This window comes from Periplaneta americana, chromosome 8, assembly GCF_040183065.1.
Source record: "Periplaneta americana isolate PAMFEO1 chromosome 8, P.americana_PAMFEO1_priV1, whole genome shotgun sequence".
NCBI classification, from domain to species: domain Eukaryota; kingdom Metazoa; phylum Arthropoda; class Insecta; order Blattodea; family Blattidae; genus Periplaneta; species Periplaneta americana.
The window spans coordinates 139738057-139757709 of record NC_091124.1 but is presented as its reverse complement, the minus strand read 5'-3'; the positions used below and the strand labels follow the sequence as shown (position 1 = coordinate 139757709).

Below are 19653 nucleotides of genomic sequence, written 5' to 3'. Positions count from 1 at the left end.
TAAAAAGTCTCTTTATCTTTTTGAACCCTACCAGGTCATGAAGTGCTTTGAATTGTATGTGCATAAAACTATTAAATTAAAATTCGTAAATTGCATACATATTTGTCTTATTAGTGAGATTATGTTTACCACTCTTTCTTTCTAGGGAAGAAAACTTGTTTGCATATCCATGGAGTCTTCCCTTACATATACATCCCGTACGAGGGGTGTGGAGCCCATGATAAAATTATGTATCAGATAGCATCTAGCTTGGATAAAGCTATAAATATAAGTTTAGGCAAGACAAATTCTAATGTGCAGCATATTTATAAAGTGGCTCTTGTATCTGGAATGTAAGTATTGATTTTTGTGGTAGAAGTTGCATAGTTATTAACATTAATGCATGTAGAGTAATTAAATGTCGGATCCAAGAGCCAGCACTGTAGTTACGAAACCATGGAAGATGACATGGGAAAGTAAAATCTGTTCACTGTTAATGGCATTTTTCTTATATTTTTCTGAACGTCCTCCATCCTGGTCTTAGATCAAATATTTTATTATATTGTACTGGTTTAAGATGTTTTACAATTTTTTATGTAAACATAATATTCATTTCACATTCTCAGTGATGTTAAAGTAGCATCCTTAAACTGAACCAGTGGGTAGTTTTTAACTTTGATTTCTCTTAAACTGGATATAATTGGTAGCGTAATTCAGATTGAATATCTTTCTTCTGCTTAATGAAAATTGTTTATAGTTTTGTACTAGGATATTATATAAAATTTGTCAATCATTAAATAATTTATTAGTGTAAATAATGTATTATTATTGTGAGTCAATCTAAAAAAGTCCATTTATTTTTTTTTTTTGATACAGCTTGCTGATTGTGTTCTGCATTACATGCTTCTAGTAATACTGTATATTTTCTTACAGACCATTTTATGGCTTCCATACCAAAGAACATCAGTTCTTCAAAATTTATTTCTACAATCCGATAATGGTAAAAAAGGCTACAGAATTGTTGCAGGTAAAATAATAAACATAATTCATAAGTAGTATAGTTTTTGTACACTCAATTGGTATGTAATATTTCGAAATATGAAAAACTGAGATCTTCGTAGTAACAGTGGGATACAGAAAACTATGGTTAAAAGGTAAAATGTAACTTTGATGCACCATTTATAATTATCTGTTATTTACACATGATTACCTGACAGCTCATTTGGCAAGGGTAGAATCTGTGATAGTACACTGTTCCTATTGATAATATCAGTACCATTTAAAAGATGATAGTTAACATCTAAAAACAACTGCATATATGTTGTGTTCTACATTGAAATCAACGTCATATCCAGTATTTTCGTATTGCATTTCTTTGTCTTTTGGCGCTGTTGTTTATGTTAAAATATTACAAAACGAAAAGTGGAAAAGATTATCTAACTTTTCCCAGTTTGAGACTGACATATTGATAGTCTTAATTACTACATATCAACAAGCAATTAAAAGGTGAAATATCTCTGAATTAAAAAAAGTGACATGAATCATGAGATTTAATGCAACAATTGTATGTACAGTCTAAGGTCCTATTACAACAGGAAACTGCAATATTGTAGAATTCACCTGTATTTATTTTATTTTAGTAGGTTATTTTATGATGCTTTATTAACATCTTAGGTTATTTAGCATCAGAATGAGATGAAGGTGATAATGCCGGAGAAATGAGTCCGGGGTCCAGCACCAATAATTACCCAGCATTTGCTCATATTGGGTTGAGGGAAAACCCCGGAAAAAACCTCAACCAGGTAACTTGTCCCGACCGGGAATCGAACCCGGGCCACCTGGTTTCATGGCCATATGCGCTAGCTGTTACTCTACAGGTGTGGACAATTCACCTGTAACCTCTCTTTGTTCAGCATGTAACATATATAAATTTATTGCAAACATATAACGACTCTCTACAGTTGCGGGCTGCCAGCAATAGACAGAGCAGATACAAAAACATAGAATTTACGTATTAATTTAAAAATATGTTTTTAACAGGGCAATAGAGATATTCCTGAGGCTAATGATGCTGTTACATTGCTTACTTCTTGAATGATTCGTGCTGCAGTTTTTATATGCATCTGTGCAGGCAGTATTCCCTATTAAAATATTGAAATCACTGGTTGTATCGTATCATAATGTTGTAAGTAGTCAGTCCATAGGAGAAACAGAATTATTTCTGTTTGTGTTTATTCCAAGTAACCCTTCTCTTAAGTGATTTTATCTCAAGTGGCATAGTAGGTTTTTTCTCCCAAAATTTTCTGTCACTTAATTTCTTGAGAGAATTCCCTCTCTCCCTTGACACAACTCATTCTCACCATCATCCTTATCCAAATACAATAATTCGTCTTCGAAATCATCAATTGCAAATCTGGCTGCTGCTTTACTTTACTACTAACACTGGTTATCTGTTAGATTAACTGTGGTTAATCTCTAGATTTAGTCTTAAATTGCATTGATGCACTGTAAAAATGCTAACCATGCAGTAAATGGCAATTTTTATCAGTGACTATAGAGGATATGCAGGGTGTCTACCAGTAACAAAAGTAACGAATTTCAGTATTTGGTAATGGAACTAACAAATTTAAAAGACTCAAATTATTGTTGGTAAAGAAATTACATGTATTGTTCTTTGCTCGGCTTCACTTATTTGATCTTTTTACTCTCTTATATTGGAAAACCAGAGAATTAATAGCTTTATTGCCAAGAACTCAGCATTCTGTTAACAAAAACTTACTTGATCTTGGGATTGCTGCCTGAGCTGTGGTGGTTGGCAGTCAGAAATTACATATGCGAGTCTAATACAGTCTAGAAGGCTGGGAGAGAAGTTAGGTGTGTGTCCAGTGAAATAAAGACTATAGAACTTGAACAAATCTGATGACAAATCATAATAGGACTGAAATGTGATTGATGTTTTCTCATCATGCTTATGAGTAAATTGTTGTAACTGAAAGTAATTTTTGTTTCACATTTTCGATAGACACCTTAATATTTAACTAGTCAGTGATGTATGCAATGAAGGGGGAAAGGAACTGGTCACCCTACACCTTTATCTCCTGGCCTAGTTGCCTCATGAGTGATGCCTTGTCTTCGGTCAGTTAACTAAACAACAACAATCCTAATATGACAGTGAATCAGGTGACTATAAATCCGCTAAAGTAAGACAAAGTGTATTAATTTATTGATTTAACATATACTAACTGAAAATACAAACTCTTACAATTATTTAAAAATAACTTCACAGAGATTACCTCCATTTTGTTGCGTACACTCTGTCAGTCATGTGTGTAGATTATCCATATTGTGCTGCATAGCCACAGGAATTCGAGCCACCTATTTCTAAAGGCTGCATGGTGGCAGTGGCAGTGGCAGTGGCGGTGGCGGTGGTGGTGGCGGTGGCGGCGGCTGGAAGATATGTTCTTCCAAGTACCCTCGAAAGAAGTAATATACTTGGACAGAAGGGTGCAGTCCATGGAATATCCCTGTTCTTCGAGATGACATGATTAGGAGAGAAATTGCTCACAACATTCACGGAAACCCTTGAAGTATGGCTCATAGCATCATCTTGTTGGAAAAAATGTACCTGTCTTCGTTGATGTGCTAATTCAGGCAGAAGGAAGTTTTCCAATATGCTAACATAGCACTGAGAATTTACTGTAGTAGTATCACAGTCTAATAGATACAGTCACGCAACTCATACGTATAAAATATGCCAACATTTGACAGCTGGCGCGACAGTAGCCCTCTAGCGGCAGGCAAGTTAAAAGTGTGCACACGACATATGATAACACATCAGAAAACGGTTTTTGCGTGATTTATTTTATATTTTTATGCTATACAATAAGTGTATATGGCTCTTATTAATTCTACTTTAGAATCCTGGAAGAATTTCACACACAGTTAATCTACAAGTTTCAGAAGCTGGGAATAAACGTAATTCTTTCTGCTCCTTACAACTGAATCATGGCCCTGATCATGTATCATGGTTTGAAATAATATAATTGTTCGTGCATGGTCGGTTAATTCAATTCATTTCTAAATATATTTATGAATCATTGGAACTTTGTATATCCTGTGAGAAGAGTTAAAATTAGTAGCTTCAAAATTGTAGGGCATATCTCGTAGGGTACATAGCGCGGTGAACTCCTCTCCCTATTTCCTGAGAAATTAACGATTTTGCATACCGCAAATTGGGGTAAACTCGGCCGCTGAGGTAAACTTGAAAATAAAGAAAAGGGGAGGATTTAAACATTAATATGAAGTTCATTATTTTTCCATTTCTTAAGAACCGGTATTTCCTTTATTATTTTGAGTCACAAATAGTGCTGATGTTGTGGTTTAAATTTTTATGGCAAGTTTGCCGCATTTTACATTACATTTCCAGTTTTCATACATAATGCCTAATTTTAACTTATCCTACCTGTATAATACGTAATTTACATGCACTTACTGTTAATATGACGTAGGTGAGAACAAATAAATGAACACACAATTTTGTTGAAAAAATTGTTAACTTCAATTAACTCAGAAAATGTAGGCCTAATTTTATTTTCAGAGCAGAAGTGGTGTAAGTCAAAAATGGGTAATGAGGGGTTAAAGTAAACATTCTGTAAAATACAGCGCAAAGTGGCAGTTAATATTGAATGTATTTAAACTATTAATAGTCAGTGAATAGCACGAAGGATATATTAATTGCTACTTTGCACTGTATTTTACATAATTTTTACTTCAAACCTCATTACCTGATTTTGACTTACACCACTTCTGCACTGAACGGCTCAAATAATCACTGGGAATGTAAAATCAACACCAATAACAGTCATCCAAATTATTACAGAAAAGATTGCTTTTTATATTAAATTTAAAAATGCTCTTTTATTTCTTGAGAACTTAATACATCTGCCACATGAATCTACACCAACACATCAGAAATTTATCGACACAGTCTGGATTTATTCAGGAAGTGAATATTTTGCAAAAGGATTACTATACTCCATGAAATCTTGCAAAATGAACACCATGATACCTACTTGAATGCTATATATCGTTCAACTTTTGAAAAATATAAAGAAAAAAACACGAATATAAAAATTATGGAATTACTTGCATTAAAAACTGTAGATATATTATCCAAAATCGGAATGGTTACACATTTACACATATGATCTCTGCAAAAAAGTAATATACTGTAACAGGTATTTACTTTGTTTTTATTTGAACTGTCCTTCCTGACATACAAATAGGTAACTGATAAGTAATAAATGTTGTATAGAACACAATACGTAGGCTACCTACAACGTGGATTATTGGTTATGACTGAGTTATGATTTTCTCTTGGTCTTTAGGGAATATGAAGAACGACAAATTCGGAGATTTAAACTTGTTGTTACTGCAATTTTCGTCATTGCACACATTGCCTTTATTCCGACGCATGATTAAAACGTTATTATAACATCTCGCATCCCTTTAAAGCACGTGCTGGCTGTATCAACCCTATGACCAGTGCCTTGCCTGCCGCTTGGGCGCTAGTGTCGCGAATGTTGGCAAAAAAAGTGTTGAAGTTGCGCGACTGTATATATTAGACTGTGGTAGTATGCCTGTAGGCTCTGTAACTCCAAAGGATGAGCTGACACACCAGTCTGTCACTTTGACATTGTGGAACGGCTTTACATGGAGTCTTCGAGAATTTTCACTTCACCAGTAACAAAAGTTTGCTATGGATGGAGCCTGAAAGATGGAAATGAGCCTCTTCATTCATCAAAATATTTAAGCTATATTAAAAGTACACCCAATGATTTAGAAAAATCTTTTTCATCTTCACTGCTTTGCCCTAAAATAATGGCTATAGAATTTGTGGTATATATTGACGTTTATTTTTGTTCTACATTTTAATATGTTTATTTTCACTTAGTAATAAACATATTTATTAACTTATGCATTGTTATCATTTATTTCATATCTGAAAAGTTCACTCAAAATACATGAACATGAGTAATAGCATCGGTCGCAATGTATCAAAATGATACATGGACTCTGAGAAAGTGTGTCATATACATATTTTAGTGTTTGCAATGTTCTTTTTGTCATTGATGTATTATTTATTGTTTATTTTCAAAATATCAAATATTACTGTAAATAGATTGAACAATAAGATATTTACCATATAACTTTCATTATTGGTACCAGTTTTATTCTAAAACTTGAGGCAAATATTCAGAAATAATAAAAGAATACAGACTACTAAATAAAGAATAAACCAAAAGTAAAGTGTAGTCTACTCAGAAAAACATTAAATATGTTAGTTTTATGCTGTCCATGGCTTTATCAGTCATCACTCAAGCAGTCTTCTTTTTCTCGAAGTCGAGGATAACATTCTGTACAGACTGCGGCTGTACGATCGCCACAGGTATATAATTTACAATTCTTGCAAATGGTCTTAATTAGCCTTGTCTTCCAAGACGTGTGACATAGAATGCAGAGATGCCATTCTGCAGATGGAGTGGAACTTTTTTTCTTTCATGGCTGATTCGACATCCTCAGCAAGTTATTGTTCACATCAAGTTTTTCATCAATTCCATTCACCTTAGATTCAGAATTACCCATCCTTTCTTCTCCTGGCTCATCATTTGCATCTGTGTCATTTTCATCTTGAAAATCTTCTTTTAATGCGGGATTTTCGTCCTCTACATTGTTATCATAGATTAAGTTTAGGACAGCTTTTAAATTGCCTGGATCTTCTAAATTATACACTTGCCTCTGGTTCAGTTACACTATGTCACAATATATCAATCTGATGTACAAGATGCTTGCAGTCTCACACAGCCTAACTGCTAAAGCAATTGTAGGACAACTTTGAAATTGCCTGGATCTTCTAAATTATACACTTGCCTCTGGTTCAGTTACACTATGTCGCAATATATCAATCTGACCTACAAGATGCTTGCAGTCTCACACAGCCTAACTGCTAAAGCAGTTGTAGGACAACTTTGAAATTGCCTGGATCTTCTAAATTATACACTTGCCTCTGGTTCAGTTACACTATGTCGCAATACATCAATCTGACCTACAAGATGGTTACAGTCTCACACAGCCTAACTGCTAAAGCAGTTGAGTGACACTGACTTGTAATAAGTATGAAGATAGGAAGGTATTGTAACGGGTAATAAGTATGAAGATAGGAAGGTATTGTAACGGGAAAGCCGCAACAATGGAAATTAAAAATTGGTGGTAGAAAAATGTACGCTTGTATCAATATGATACACATGTGACCGACAGAAGGTTAAACATCTTTCCCGAAATCTTCTAAGTCAATAACTCACTGTTGCACATTGTGTTTCTTTCTGGGAAACTTGAATATTAGCACAGCCTCATTATTTGCAGCTGAAATAACTTCATTACAAATTTGTGAAAATATATGAATACTACTCACCACATGCTTCTATTGTCAGTTCTTGTGTTTTTAAAAAATTGTCGATGTTTTGCTTATATTTTTTTTTAGAAAATGTATAGGCTACAATATTTCGTAGCATAATGAATGCCACTGCATAATGTCCGCACTCCAATTTTTCCCAGTAAAATTGAGAAAAAAAAATCCACAAATTTCTTAGTTAATATAAAATCGGAATGTTGGATGCATTTCTTGCATTTGATGTACAATTTTAAAACAGCAATGAGTTAGTTTAACACAATTGATTCTTATTAAAATGCATTGTCATTATTGGTTCTTTTAAAATACAGAAAGCAGACTTTTACAATATTGGTATTCGGTAGTGTGATGGTCTGTTGGAGTGTTGCCAGTTATAGTCGGTGTCAGCTGCGTACTGGTGTTTTACATTGAAAAAAAATACAAGTTTAAATACCAGTTTTCAAGTTGTACAACAAGTTTCTAGTTGAAAGTGATTGAATTTGCAGAAGTCCACTGAAATAGGAGCTGCTGGTTAAGAGTTAGGCCTGCATTGTCTGAATGCAATCTGTGGAGCTGACGAAAACAAAAATCAGTCCAGATTATGGTGTAGAATGTCTACTAGATCTGATTTTTTCCTAAATTGTTTTTCTTCGCATAAAATTCACATTCTGTATTTTTGTTTAAACATTAGGAAAAGAAAAAGGATGTCTGTCAAATTGCTTGCACCAGGTTCAACTACTTTACTGTTATAAAACGAATATACAAACCATATAATTATAAACACATAAAAACTTCATTGAAATTAACTCTTATGACATATAACACTACTTAAAAAAAAAGCTGATCAAAATATACAGCCAGCTGATTGTGATTCATATTGTATATGTTATAATAGAGAATTAGAAAGTCCTTTTGTTTCTAGAATCTGGTCGTAGATTTGTTATGGTATAGAAACATTAGAGAAACTTCATTTACTCAAGTTTTGCTTGTTACATAAACTTCTGACTTAAACAAATAAATGGTTATTCTACAGAAGAACTAGACCAAAGAAGGCATAATTTTTTCTTTAACTGTTATGCATTGTATAGTGTACTAAGAGTGTGGTTTTATTTTCCAGCACTCAATCAATACTTTCCACAGAATAAGTTAACCTGTTTTACGCAATAATGAATGCATGTATCACTGCCATATTATCCACATCAGACATCAAGAGCGAATGGGTCACCATTTAAATATAAAACACGATTGTTAATTATGTCGAAATACGACTTGCTTCAACAATAATCTCTCTTTTCCACTGGCACTAAAATATGCTTTCTTGCTGGTGCAGTCCAGGCCTCCAAACACCCACTGTTCAGATATTTGGACCTCTGGACCTCTCAAACAAACTTAAGTAGGTCTTTTTAAATTATATGGCTCATCAGCATGTTCCATTCATTCATTACTACGTACAACATGACTAATTCTAGGTAAGTCTGTGAAAAATATTGGGTGCCAAAAAAATCTGCGTGCTTAATACCCTATACCAGCAATTCCCAAAGTGTGCTCTGCAGATTCCTTGGGGCTCTGCGAATGAGTCTCAGGGGCTCTGTCTGTGGCAGTTATGAAGATGACAAAAATTGCTGCTTCCATCTAGTCTCTAGCGGTAAAAATGTAAACTGCTTCTATCAAGTGAAGAGTACTTTCTCGGAAAGTAGTTTGATGTCTTCTTGCTAGATAAAAATTTCAATAATAGATCTACTAGATTCATCAGCCATTAACCAGTGCTCAGTTAAAGGGGAATAACAACAGTTGTAACCTTCCTTTCAAAGAAGATGGTGCGAATTCTTTGGTATTGTGTGCCGAATATGCTGCACATGATTCTGCTTCAGAGTTCATGATGCCTAGTGTAGAGGTACCGAAAGGAAGTAAAAAACGAAAATATTGTGATTTATATTTGGATATAGGATTCACTGAGTTTCCTGATGGACGTCCACAGTGTGTAATATGTAACAAAGTTTAGCCCAATAGTTCTATGTTCCCTGCCAAGCTTAGACAGCATTTCGAAACTCATCCTGACTTCACAAGTAAAACTGCAAACTACTTCAAAAGAAAATGTGACGAACTCCATGCAGTTGAAACAAAATTTTCATCTCATGTAAAGAAAAATAACTAGAAAGCACTGGAAGCATCGTACGTTAGTCATGACCTGGCTGTTGCTGATAAACCTCACACCCTTGCTGAAACTCTTATAAAACTACTATTAGTGAAGGTAGTGAAGTGGATGGTGAACGAAAAACTGCAAACTTGATCTCCATTGTGCCCTTATCAAATAACACTGTGCGTAATCAAATCTTGGTTCTATCAAACGATGTTAAAAATATCATAATTTCCCATATCAGTGAAAAGAAATTTTTGCTACAACTTGACGAGTCCATGTTGCCGGATTAGCTGTGTTAATGACGTTTGCGTGTTATGATTTTTAGATTCTTTTTATGAAGATATTTTGTTCTGCAAGCCATTGTGATCCTCTGCAAGTGGTACTGGAATTTATTCCCTGATGGATATCTTCTTCAGATGTAGATTCATTTTCCGGGCTGAGAGGCCGTGGTCTATTAGTTGGTTTTATACCAGACGTTTCGTCTGCAACTGCGGCAGACATCTTCAGTGGAGTGGTATCCGAGGTCGCAAGACTCTTCTCGGCGTACCTGAGGCAACTGATCCTGTGTCTGGTTGTGCGGGCGTATTTATAGTGCGGCTCGCGGGCCGAGGCCTGTTGTCGCTGCAGTCCGCGCCGCTTTGTTCGCTGCTCCCGTTCTGGGTTCCGTCCTTTTGTTGTAGTGGCTTCTTATCTGTTCTGTTTAGGACCAGATACCAACACTTGTTTAGCTTTACGCCTTCTTCCTTGCGATTAAAGTTGTTGTTATGTTTATGTATTTCGATCGCTTCTCTATGTAAACGTGGGAAGAAGTGCGTCGTCGTGCTCAAGATGTCCGTGTCCTTGAATCTTATGTTGTGATCACCCTCTTGATAGGCATGTGCTGCCACTGCTGATTTGTCGATCTGTCCTAGGCGGCAATTCCTATTATGTTCTGTCAGTCTCGTCCTGACGCTCCGCTGTGTAGTACCGATGTAGACCTTCCCACACGAACACGGAATCCTGTAAACTCCGGCGGACAGCAGCTTATCTCGTTTGTCCTTGGATGACCTCAGCATGTTCCGGATTTGCTTGGTCGGCAGGAAGGTCGTTTCCACTTCATGACGCTTCAGCACCCTGCTGATACGGTCCGTCACATTCTTAAGTAGGGTAGGAAGACCGTGCCCTTCTTAGTCGCTCGTTCCTGTGACCGCATCGACGGTGTTACTCTGGGGCGCATGGCTCTCTTTATCTCCGGCCTTGAGTAGCCATTGGCCATGAGTGCTGTCGATACAAGGCTCAGCTCCCGTTGGATGTGTCGTGGCTCGGCTACCCGCCTGGCCCTGTTGATCAGGGTTTTCATCATGGCCCGTTTCTGGCCGGGATGATGATTTGAGGTCTTATGCAGATATCGATCTGTGTGGGTCGGCTTCCTGTAGACGTCATGACCTAGGGTGCCATCTGTCCTCCTTTGTACCATAACGTCCAGGAAGGGTAACCTGCCATCCTTTTCCGTTTCCATAGTGAATTGTACTTGCGTATGGAAGCTATTCAACTTACTCAGGAAATCCATCAATGATCGTTCACCATGGGGCCAGATTACGAACGTATCATCGACGTATCTAAACCAGCATGAAGGCTTAAGTGTCGCGGCTTCGAGGATCGACTCTTCAAGAAACTCCATATAGAAGTTGGCTATCATCGGACTTAGCGGACTCCCCATAGCTACACCATCCAGCTGTTCATAGAATTCATAATTCCATTGGAAATAAGTTGTGGTCAGAACCTGGTGAAACAGGTCCACTACATCTTGCGGGTAGAACTTGTGTAGCAGCTCCAGTGTGTCCTTGACCGGTACTTTAGTAAACAAGCTTACAAGTAAATCTTCAGGCCGCGTTCTCAACATCTTGATTTTTTCTATGAAGTGGGTCGAGTCTCTGATGTAAGAACTCTTCTTTCCTACGTGTTGTTTCAATTGGTTGCTGAGGTATTTTGCCAGCTCATAGGTAGGAGAGCCGATAGCATTGACGATCGGTCTGAGTGGAACCTCCTTTTTATGTTTTTTGGTAGGCCGTATAGTCTAGGCGGTGATGCCTCCGATTTCTTAATGGAGCGTTGTACGGCCGCTGGAATTGACGAGGTATTTATCAGCTGGTTAGTTTTCTTCAGGATTGCTGCCGTCGGATCCCGTGTCAGCTTCTTATATGTGTTGGGGTCCAGCAGGTCACCAATTTTTCGTTCGTAATCTTTGGTGTTTAAGATTACTGTCGCGTTCCCTTTGTCTGCTGCCAGGATTAGAATGTCTTCTTTCTCGTTAAGGGATTTAATCGCCCTTGACTCATCTCTGATTAAATTGCTCTTCGAAGGCTGCGCACGTTGCAGAATTCGAGCTGTCTCTCTTCGAATTTCTTCAGCCTTATCCATGCTCACTCCTCTTATCCCGGATTCGACAGAAGAGAGACAGCTCGAATTCTGCAACGTGCGCAGCCTTCGAAGAGCAATTTAACCAGAGATGAGTCAAGGGCGATTAAATCCCTTAACGAGAAAGAAGACATTCTAATCCTGGCAGCAGACAAAGGGAACGCGACAGTAATCTTAAACACCAAAGATTACGAACGAAAAATTGGTGACCTGCTGGACCCCAACACATATAAGAAGCTGACACGGGATCCGACGGCAGCAATCCTGAAGAAAAGTAACCAGCTGATAAATACCTCGTCAATTCCAGCGGCCGTACAATGCTCCATTAAGAAATCGGAGGCATCACCGCCTAGACTATATGGCCTACCAAAAATACATAAAAAGGAGGTTCCACTCAGACCGATCGTCAATGCTATCGGCTCTTCTACCTATGAGCTGGCAAAATACCTCAGCAACCAATTGAAACAACACGTAGGAAAGAAGAGTTCTTACATCAGAGACTCGACCCACTTCATAGAAAAAATCAAGATGTTGAGAACGCGGCCTGAAGATTTACTTGTAAGCTTGTTTACTAAAGTACCGGTCAAGGACACACTGGAGCTGCTACACAAGTTCTACCCGCAAGATGTAGTGGACCTGTTTCACCAGGTTCTGACCACAACTTATTTCCAATGGAATTATGAATTCTATGAACAGCTGGATGGTGTAGCTATGGGGAGTCCGCTAAGTCCGATGATAGCCAACTTCTATATGGAGTTTCTTGAAGAGTCGATCCTCGAAGCCGCGACACTTAAGCCTTCATGCTGGTTTAGATACGTCGATGATACGTTCGTAATCTGGCCCCATGGTGAACGATCATTGATGGATTTCCTGAGTAAGTTGAATAGCTTCCATACGCAAGTACAATTCACTATGGAAACGGAAAAGGACAGCAGGTTACCCTTCCTGGACGTTATGGTACAAAGGAGGACAGATGGCACCCTAGGTCATGACGTCTACAGGATGCCGACCCACACAGATCGATATCTGCATAAGACCTCAAATCATCATCCCGGCCAGAAACGGGCCATGATGAAAACCCTGATCAACAGGGCCAGGCGGGTAGCCGAGCCACGACACATCCAACGGGAGCTGAGCCATGTATCGACAGCACTCATGGCCAATGGCTACTCAAGGCCGGAGATAAAGAGAGCCATGCGCCCCAGAGTAACACCGTCGATGCGGTCACGGGAACGAGCGACTAAGAAGGGCACGGTCTTCCTACCCTACTTAAGGAATGTGACGGACCGTATCAGCAGGGTGCTGAAGCGTCATGAAGTGGAAACGACCTTCCTGCCGACCAAGCAAATCCGGAACATGCTGAGGTCATCCAAGGACAAACGAGATAAGCTGCTGTCCGCCGGAGTTTACAGGATTCCGTGTTCGTGTGGGAAGGTCTACATCGGTACTACACAGCGGAGCGTCAGGACGAGACTGACAGAACATAATAGGAATTGCCGCCTAGGACAGATCGACAAATCGGCAGTGGCAGCACATGCCTATCAAGAGGGTGATCACAACATAAGATTCAAGGACACGGACATCTTGAGCACGACGACGCACTTCTTCCCCCGTCTACATAGAGAAGCGATCGAAATACATAAACATAACAACAACTTTAATCGCAAGGAAGAAGGCGTAAAGCTAAACAAGTGTTGGTATCTGGTCCTAAACAGAACAGATAAGAAGCCACTACAACAAAAGGACGGAACCCAGAACGGGAGCAGCGAACAAAGCGGCGCGGACCGCAGCGACAACAGGCCTCGGCCCGCGAGCCGCACTATAAATACGCCCGCACAACCAGACACAGGATCAGTTGCCTCAGGTACGCCGAGAAGAGTCTTGCGACCTCGGATACCACTCCACTGAAGATGTCTGCCGCAGTTGCAGACGAAACGTCTGGTATAAAACCAACTAATAGACCACAGCCTCTCAGCCCGGAAAATGAATCTACATCTATAGACTCCGGCCGTGAAAGCCTACACTGCAAGATATCTTCTTCGTTGAAAACTCGATACTATGGGGTAATTGATGTCTGCACAGAAGGTGCAAAGACCATGTCCTGTTGCTGGTGCTGTTACAAGGATCAAGAAAGTTTAAAAAAAATCTGCACAAGTAATTGTGTACTGCACCAGCATGCCTTCGCAATGAGAAAAGTATTAGCGTTATTAAAGGAGGTACAGACAATATCGTCTAAATTATCAACTTTGTTAAGCCACGACCTTTGCAGTGTAGGCTACTCAAAATCCTGTGTGAAGATTGGGAATTATACACAAGTCATTGTTATTTACACACAGAAGTGCGATGATTGTCGCATGATAAAGCGTTGTCTTCACTTTGAATGATCAAAACAGTTTGCTAGCAGATTATTTGAATGATCAGGAATGGTTGTGCAAATTATGTTTCTTGGCAGAAATTTTTTGGAAAATGAACGAATTCAGCACATCCATAAGAGGGAAATGGAAGACTATATTCGATACTAATGACAAATTTGTTGCACTGAAGAAAAAGATAACGTTCTGCATGGAAAGAATCGAGAATAAGGATCTGACATGTTTCTCAAACTTTATAGAAGAAAATAATATAACAATGAATAACACATTCATAGCAATAATTAAAGAACACCATGACAATTTGCTTCAAAATATGAATTCATACTTTCCAAGGGACACTCGGGAATCGATTCAAAAGAAATCTGAGTGGATTGTAAATTCATTCTCAGTGAAATCAAAACCAGTAGCCCTCATTGCGGCAGAATATGAGGTCCTTATAGACATGGTTTCGGACAGACACTGTAAGGCATCATTTAAAAGCAAACCACTTCCCGAATTTTGGGCTCAGTTAGGGGAGGACCTTTCGATATTAAGTTCAAAAACTAAATTGCTCTTACTGGCTTTTGGTACTACATACCTCTATGGAACGGCCTTTTCGAGGTACACAGCTACAAAAACAAAATATCGAGCTCATTTGGATGCAGAAAACAATATGTGTCTTCAACTGACTTCTGTGACATTGGACATTGACAAACTCTGCCGCAAGAAACAGACACATTCTTCACATTAATTTCGGGTGTACATGTAATCTTAACTACTTCTTATAATTATCATTCAAGATAAACTGAATTTAAAAGAAAACTTACAGATTAAACCAAATCCTTTAACTCTATTAAATATAGAATATAATCTAAATTTAACAGAAGATATACTGAAATCAGAAGAAACAATTGTCTTTAGAGACAATTAATATTCAGTACCCTCCACAAAACTGGCTTCATTTATACACTGACGGATCCCTGATCTCCAGAGAACAAGGTGCTGGTGCAGGTGTTACGTGCTGTCTCTTCTCACTTTATAGATCTCTTGGATATGGAACAACAAGTTTTGATGGAGAAATCGTTGCAATAAGTGAAAGTCTCAGGAATCTTCTATGCCACATCAATAAATTTAAGAATGCAGTTATATTGTCAGACTCCAAAGCAGCTGTTCTATCAATCGTCTCTAAACACACACCTTCATCTCAAACAGCAGAAATTAACTAAAATGCTCTCTCAATTAATATCACTCAATAAAAGAATTGTATTCCAATGGATACCATCCCATTGTGGAATCCTGGGAAACGAGAATGCGGATGCTTTAGCAAAGAAGGGCAGCACTGCTACTTACAGACCTGTTACTAAATCTACATATTACTCTGTGAAAAGATTTATTAAATCTACATACTTAGACTTCAACAAACAAAATTTGATAACACAATTTCAAGGGAAAAAATGGAACTCTCTGCATCATAATCCACAGTTAATTCCCGATTTACCACGAAAATCGTCTGTAGCTGCATTTAGATTGGCAACAGGCCATGGTTGTTTGGCCAAACACCTGGATAGAATTCGAATATATCTGTCTCCTAACTGCCCATTGTGCAACTCAAACCAAGAAATGGATTTGGAACACCTCAAAATCTGTGCTTCAGTGGCTGACCATGATAATATCTTCGAAAAATATTGGAGTGCAAAAGGTCAAATGACTTTATTGTCAAACGCCTGGCATTAGAAAACAACAACAACATAATTATCATTTTGTAGATTTAAATAATAATATTGTCTTCAGTTCTGTTTTTACTATTGTTTCCTTTATTAATATATATACCTTATTATTCATACTTCCGTATACATATCGTATGTATTATGCTTTAGAGAACATAGACAGATAGAAGTAAACACTAAACATTTCTTCAGGCTCCACGAGAAACTTTTGCTTCAAAAAGAGCTCTGTGGCTGAAAAAGTTTGGGAACCACTGCCCTATACTATTCGTAGTACTCAGTTGTTAAAGAAAAATTGGTGCTTGCTTTGGTCTAGTTCTGTGGAATTACTACTTCAGAAAATTGAGCTTTTTTTTTTTTATCTTTTCTATCCATAACATCAGGCATTTTAAGTAAATTTTATGACTGCAACTTATAAAACTTTTGCTTTGTGTTACAACACTGACAAGCAAATATCATATTTGGCAATGCTCTAGCATTGAGGAGATTCACTAAGATTCCTATCATATCCTGCTTCATATGCAATCAAGTATTGCATCAGGAATAACCGTAGTAAAGATATTTGTCTGTGCTTGCATACACTTTTATGTTCAGTATAAAAATTACCACTTAAAAAGGTAGTGAATGTGTGTGCTGAGCACTATTAAATTTTATTTTGGTGTATATACAACAGTAAATTATTAAAGAGATTAGTTTTAAAGTTTTGACTTTGGTATATTCATTCTATGTAGAGGTAGACTATGATTACAGTCTTACTTGAAATCTAATGGTCTGAAATTGAATGTGATGTATATATTGCATATGTCCTTTTATAGAGTGGTGCAATACTGAACAAGATATACCAACCACATGAGGCCCACATTCCTTACATTCTTCAGTTTATGATTGACTACAATCTGTATGGTATGAATCTTGTTAATCTAGCAAATGTTAAGTTCAGAAGAGATCTGGAAAATGCAGGTAAATTTACTTTATTGAAATGCAATGCTAAGTTAAAGAAACTTACTAAATTTGAATTTCTTTACATTTTATATGTTAGAGCTGTTTTATTTACACAGTAAACAGTTTTCCTTTCATCATATATCTTCAATTTTTCCACAATTGAGCCGTTCAGAGCAAAAGTGGTGTAAATCAAAATTGGATTTTTTTTATCCAATGCCACCAGGTTGTCTTTTCGACATTTCTGGTCTTCTTTCCTGGCCGTGGCTTAGTTGTAACCCACTTCTGAGGTTGGGGCGCCTGGAAGGCGGAATTACATTACCCCGATGATATGATAGGATGAAATATGCAATTAATATGTCCTTCTTGCTATCCACTGACTACTAATAGTTTAAATAAATTGAATATTAATTGCTTCTTTGCGCTGTATTTTTACAGAATGTTTACTTTAACCCTCATTACCCATTTTTGACTTACATCACTTCTGCTCTGAATGGCTCAATTATTGTTGGACTCTTCGTTCAATGTATCCTTTTCTTATTTCATCCTGCTTTTTTTTTTTTTTTTTTTTTTTTTTAAGGTTTGATTACTGACAGAAGAAATATGAGTCCTCATTATCATTCTGTTTTCCTTGCTTGCTTTGTAATATCATTCTTCAGTCAATAATCAAATGTTAATTGTGCTGAGAATAAGGCAATTTTTTTATTCCCAGGTTGACTTGTTTAATCCTGAATACAATCACATCTCTTTATAATATTCTTGTTACAACTATCAAGTCTCGGACGATAATTTGCTACGAGTAAATGGATCATGTTAGTCTAAAAGTGTGTGAATCTTTAATTGCAGTTTTCTCTATTATGCATTTTTCAGTATCAAGGTACACATTACTCTGAAACTATATTTGCTTAGAGATGAAAATTTCAGGAAATATTTATAAGACTACATTGAATAAGGAATTATTGTGATATTGCAAGTATGGATAGAAATTGATTTTTAAATTCTTTTTTCTATAAACAGAAATCCAAATACTCATATACATACAAGTGTTAGCTCAATTGTGATCAGCCTTCGTTTGTTACCAGTAAAAGTACTCATTTTTATGTCACATTGTATTAAGTTATGCAGAAAACTGTCATAGTAGTGGTTTTTTAAATGTGACATTACATTTTATAAGGCATAACTTCTTAAATAACATTTGGTTGTATGTGTTTTGTAGGAAGCTTTTCAACTTTATCAGATGAAATCTTTTTACCAGAGAGAGTTACAAAGATGAGCACTTGCGAAATTGAAGTGGATGCTGTTGCTGCAGACATTATCAACAGAAGAGAAATATCAGGTAGGCCTACCTACTTTGTGATGTTACATGGGTAAACATAAAATACACAAATTACACTGGACAACAAAATTTAGCTTTTTTTCTGTTATGGAAACGAAAACATTGGAATTCAATGTATTTTTTCATGTTGGATATGAATATGGCAATAAAATTGTCTGATGTGGTCTAGTTTTCTTGTAATTTCAGAAAGAAATCATTAGGAAAAAAATTGTGTTTTCCTAAACATATTCAGCTTGGCTTACCTCAATTATTATTGCAGACAGCTCCTTTTAGCTTGTCTGCTATACTGAATCTCGGGAGCGTTCCTCACCACCAACCAGCAATAATCAGCTAACATGGATATACTCCATTTACCCTGGTATCGTCTTTTGAATGTTGAAATTGCCTGGTGAAAGTGCTCTCCATGTTCATCAGAAACTGTACCACAATTTTCAGGGAAAAAGTCCAAATGAGAGTGGAGAAAGTGTATCTTCAATGACATATTACATCCCATTTGATGATAAGCCAGCAACATGTTATCCACTATTTCCCTATAGTTTGGCATACGACGATTCCTAGGAAATTTGAGACGACTGTTCTGAAAGATTCCCAAGCAGCATGTTCTTTTCTTGTCAGAAGTTAATCGAAATGTTCATCTGAAAAGAGTTCTCTGACTTGGGGTCCTATGAAAATTCCTTCTCTAATTTTAGCTGTACTTATCCTTGGAAATTTTGAGTGTGAATATCTAAGGCCTGGTTCACACGAGTGGAATGTCTGCGGAATGGCAGTCGCGTGGCGGCCGCACTATTCTGAGGCCACACGAGCAGATAAAAGACGGACGGAAGGATTTGAGGTGGACAGTCGCCATAGATGCTAATCACGATGCAGTACTAGTGTACTTCGAAATGCAATTATTGATAAGAAAATTAAAGATGACGTTGAGTACATCCAATAGTCAACAGTCCTTTATTACAAGGAACTTTTCATGTGTTGTTTAACTAGTTGTGCAAGGAGGAATCAGTTTATTTTAACTAACTTCAAAATGACATTTCCCAGCTTCGATGAATTTTATTGTGTCATACTCTGAAAAATGCCTTCAGAAAGAATATATTAACATAAGACTGGCTATACTTCCAATAGAATGCTTTCTATAACATTTATGGCAAATTAATGCCAATAGTTGTATGCATTTAATTGTTGAAATGAATAAGTAATAAGCGTATTTAATTTCGTATTCACTTTGGATAACATATATTACTGTACGTATATTACCGGTACTTTAGTAGAAGGGGATTAGAAGGAATTATCAATAATAGAGTTTACTGGAATTAAATATGTTAAGGTGAGTCATTCCACGTCAA

General features: G+C 37.2%; 1 protein-coding gene across 3 annotated transcripts in view; it reads left to right on the top strand.

Annotated features, from left to right (window-relative positions):
• Nucleotides 1–19653, top strand: part of PolZ1 (DNA polymerase zeta catalytic subunit) — a 303982-nt gene that overhangs the window by 25624 nt on the left and 258705 nt on the right. For all 3 annotated transcript variants that reach the window (XR_011333618.1, XM_069833727.1, XM_069833728.1), the window contains exons 3-6: nucleotides 146–332; nucleotides 913–1006; nucleotides 16854–16998; nucleotides 18194–18313. Coding sequence is in view for 2 of the 3 variants with exons in the window: in XM_069833727.1 (XP_069689828.1) it covers nucleotides 146–332; nucleotides 913–1006; nucleotides 16854–16998; nucleotides 18194–18313 (546 nt within the window). In the remaining variant the exon portion in view is untranslated. The remainder of the gene's footprint in view (nucleotides 1–145; nucleotides 333–912; nucleotides 1007–16853; nucleotides 16999–18193; nucleotides 18314–19653) is intronic.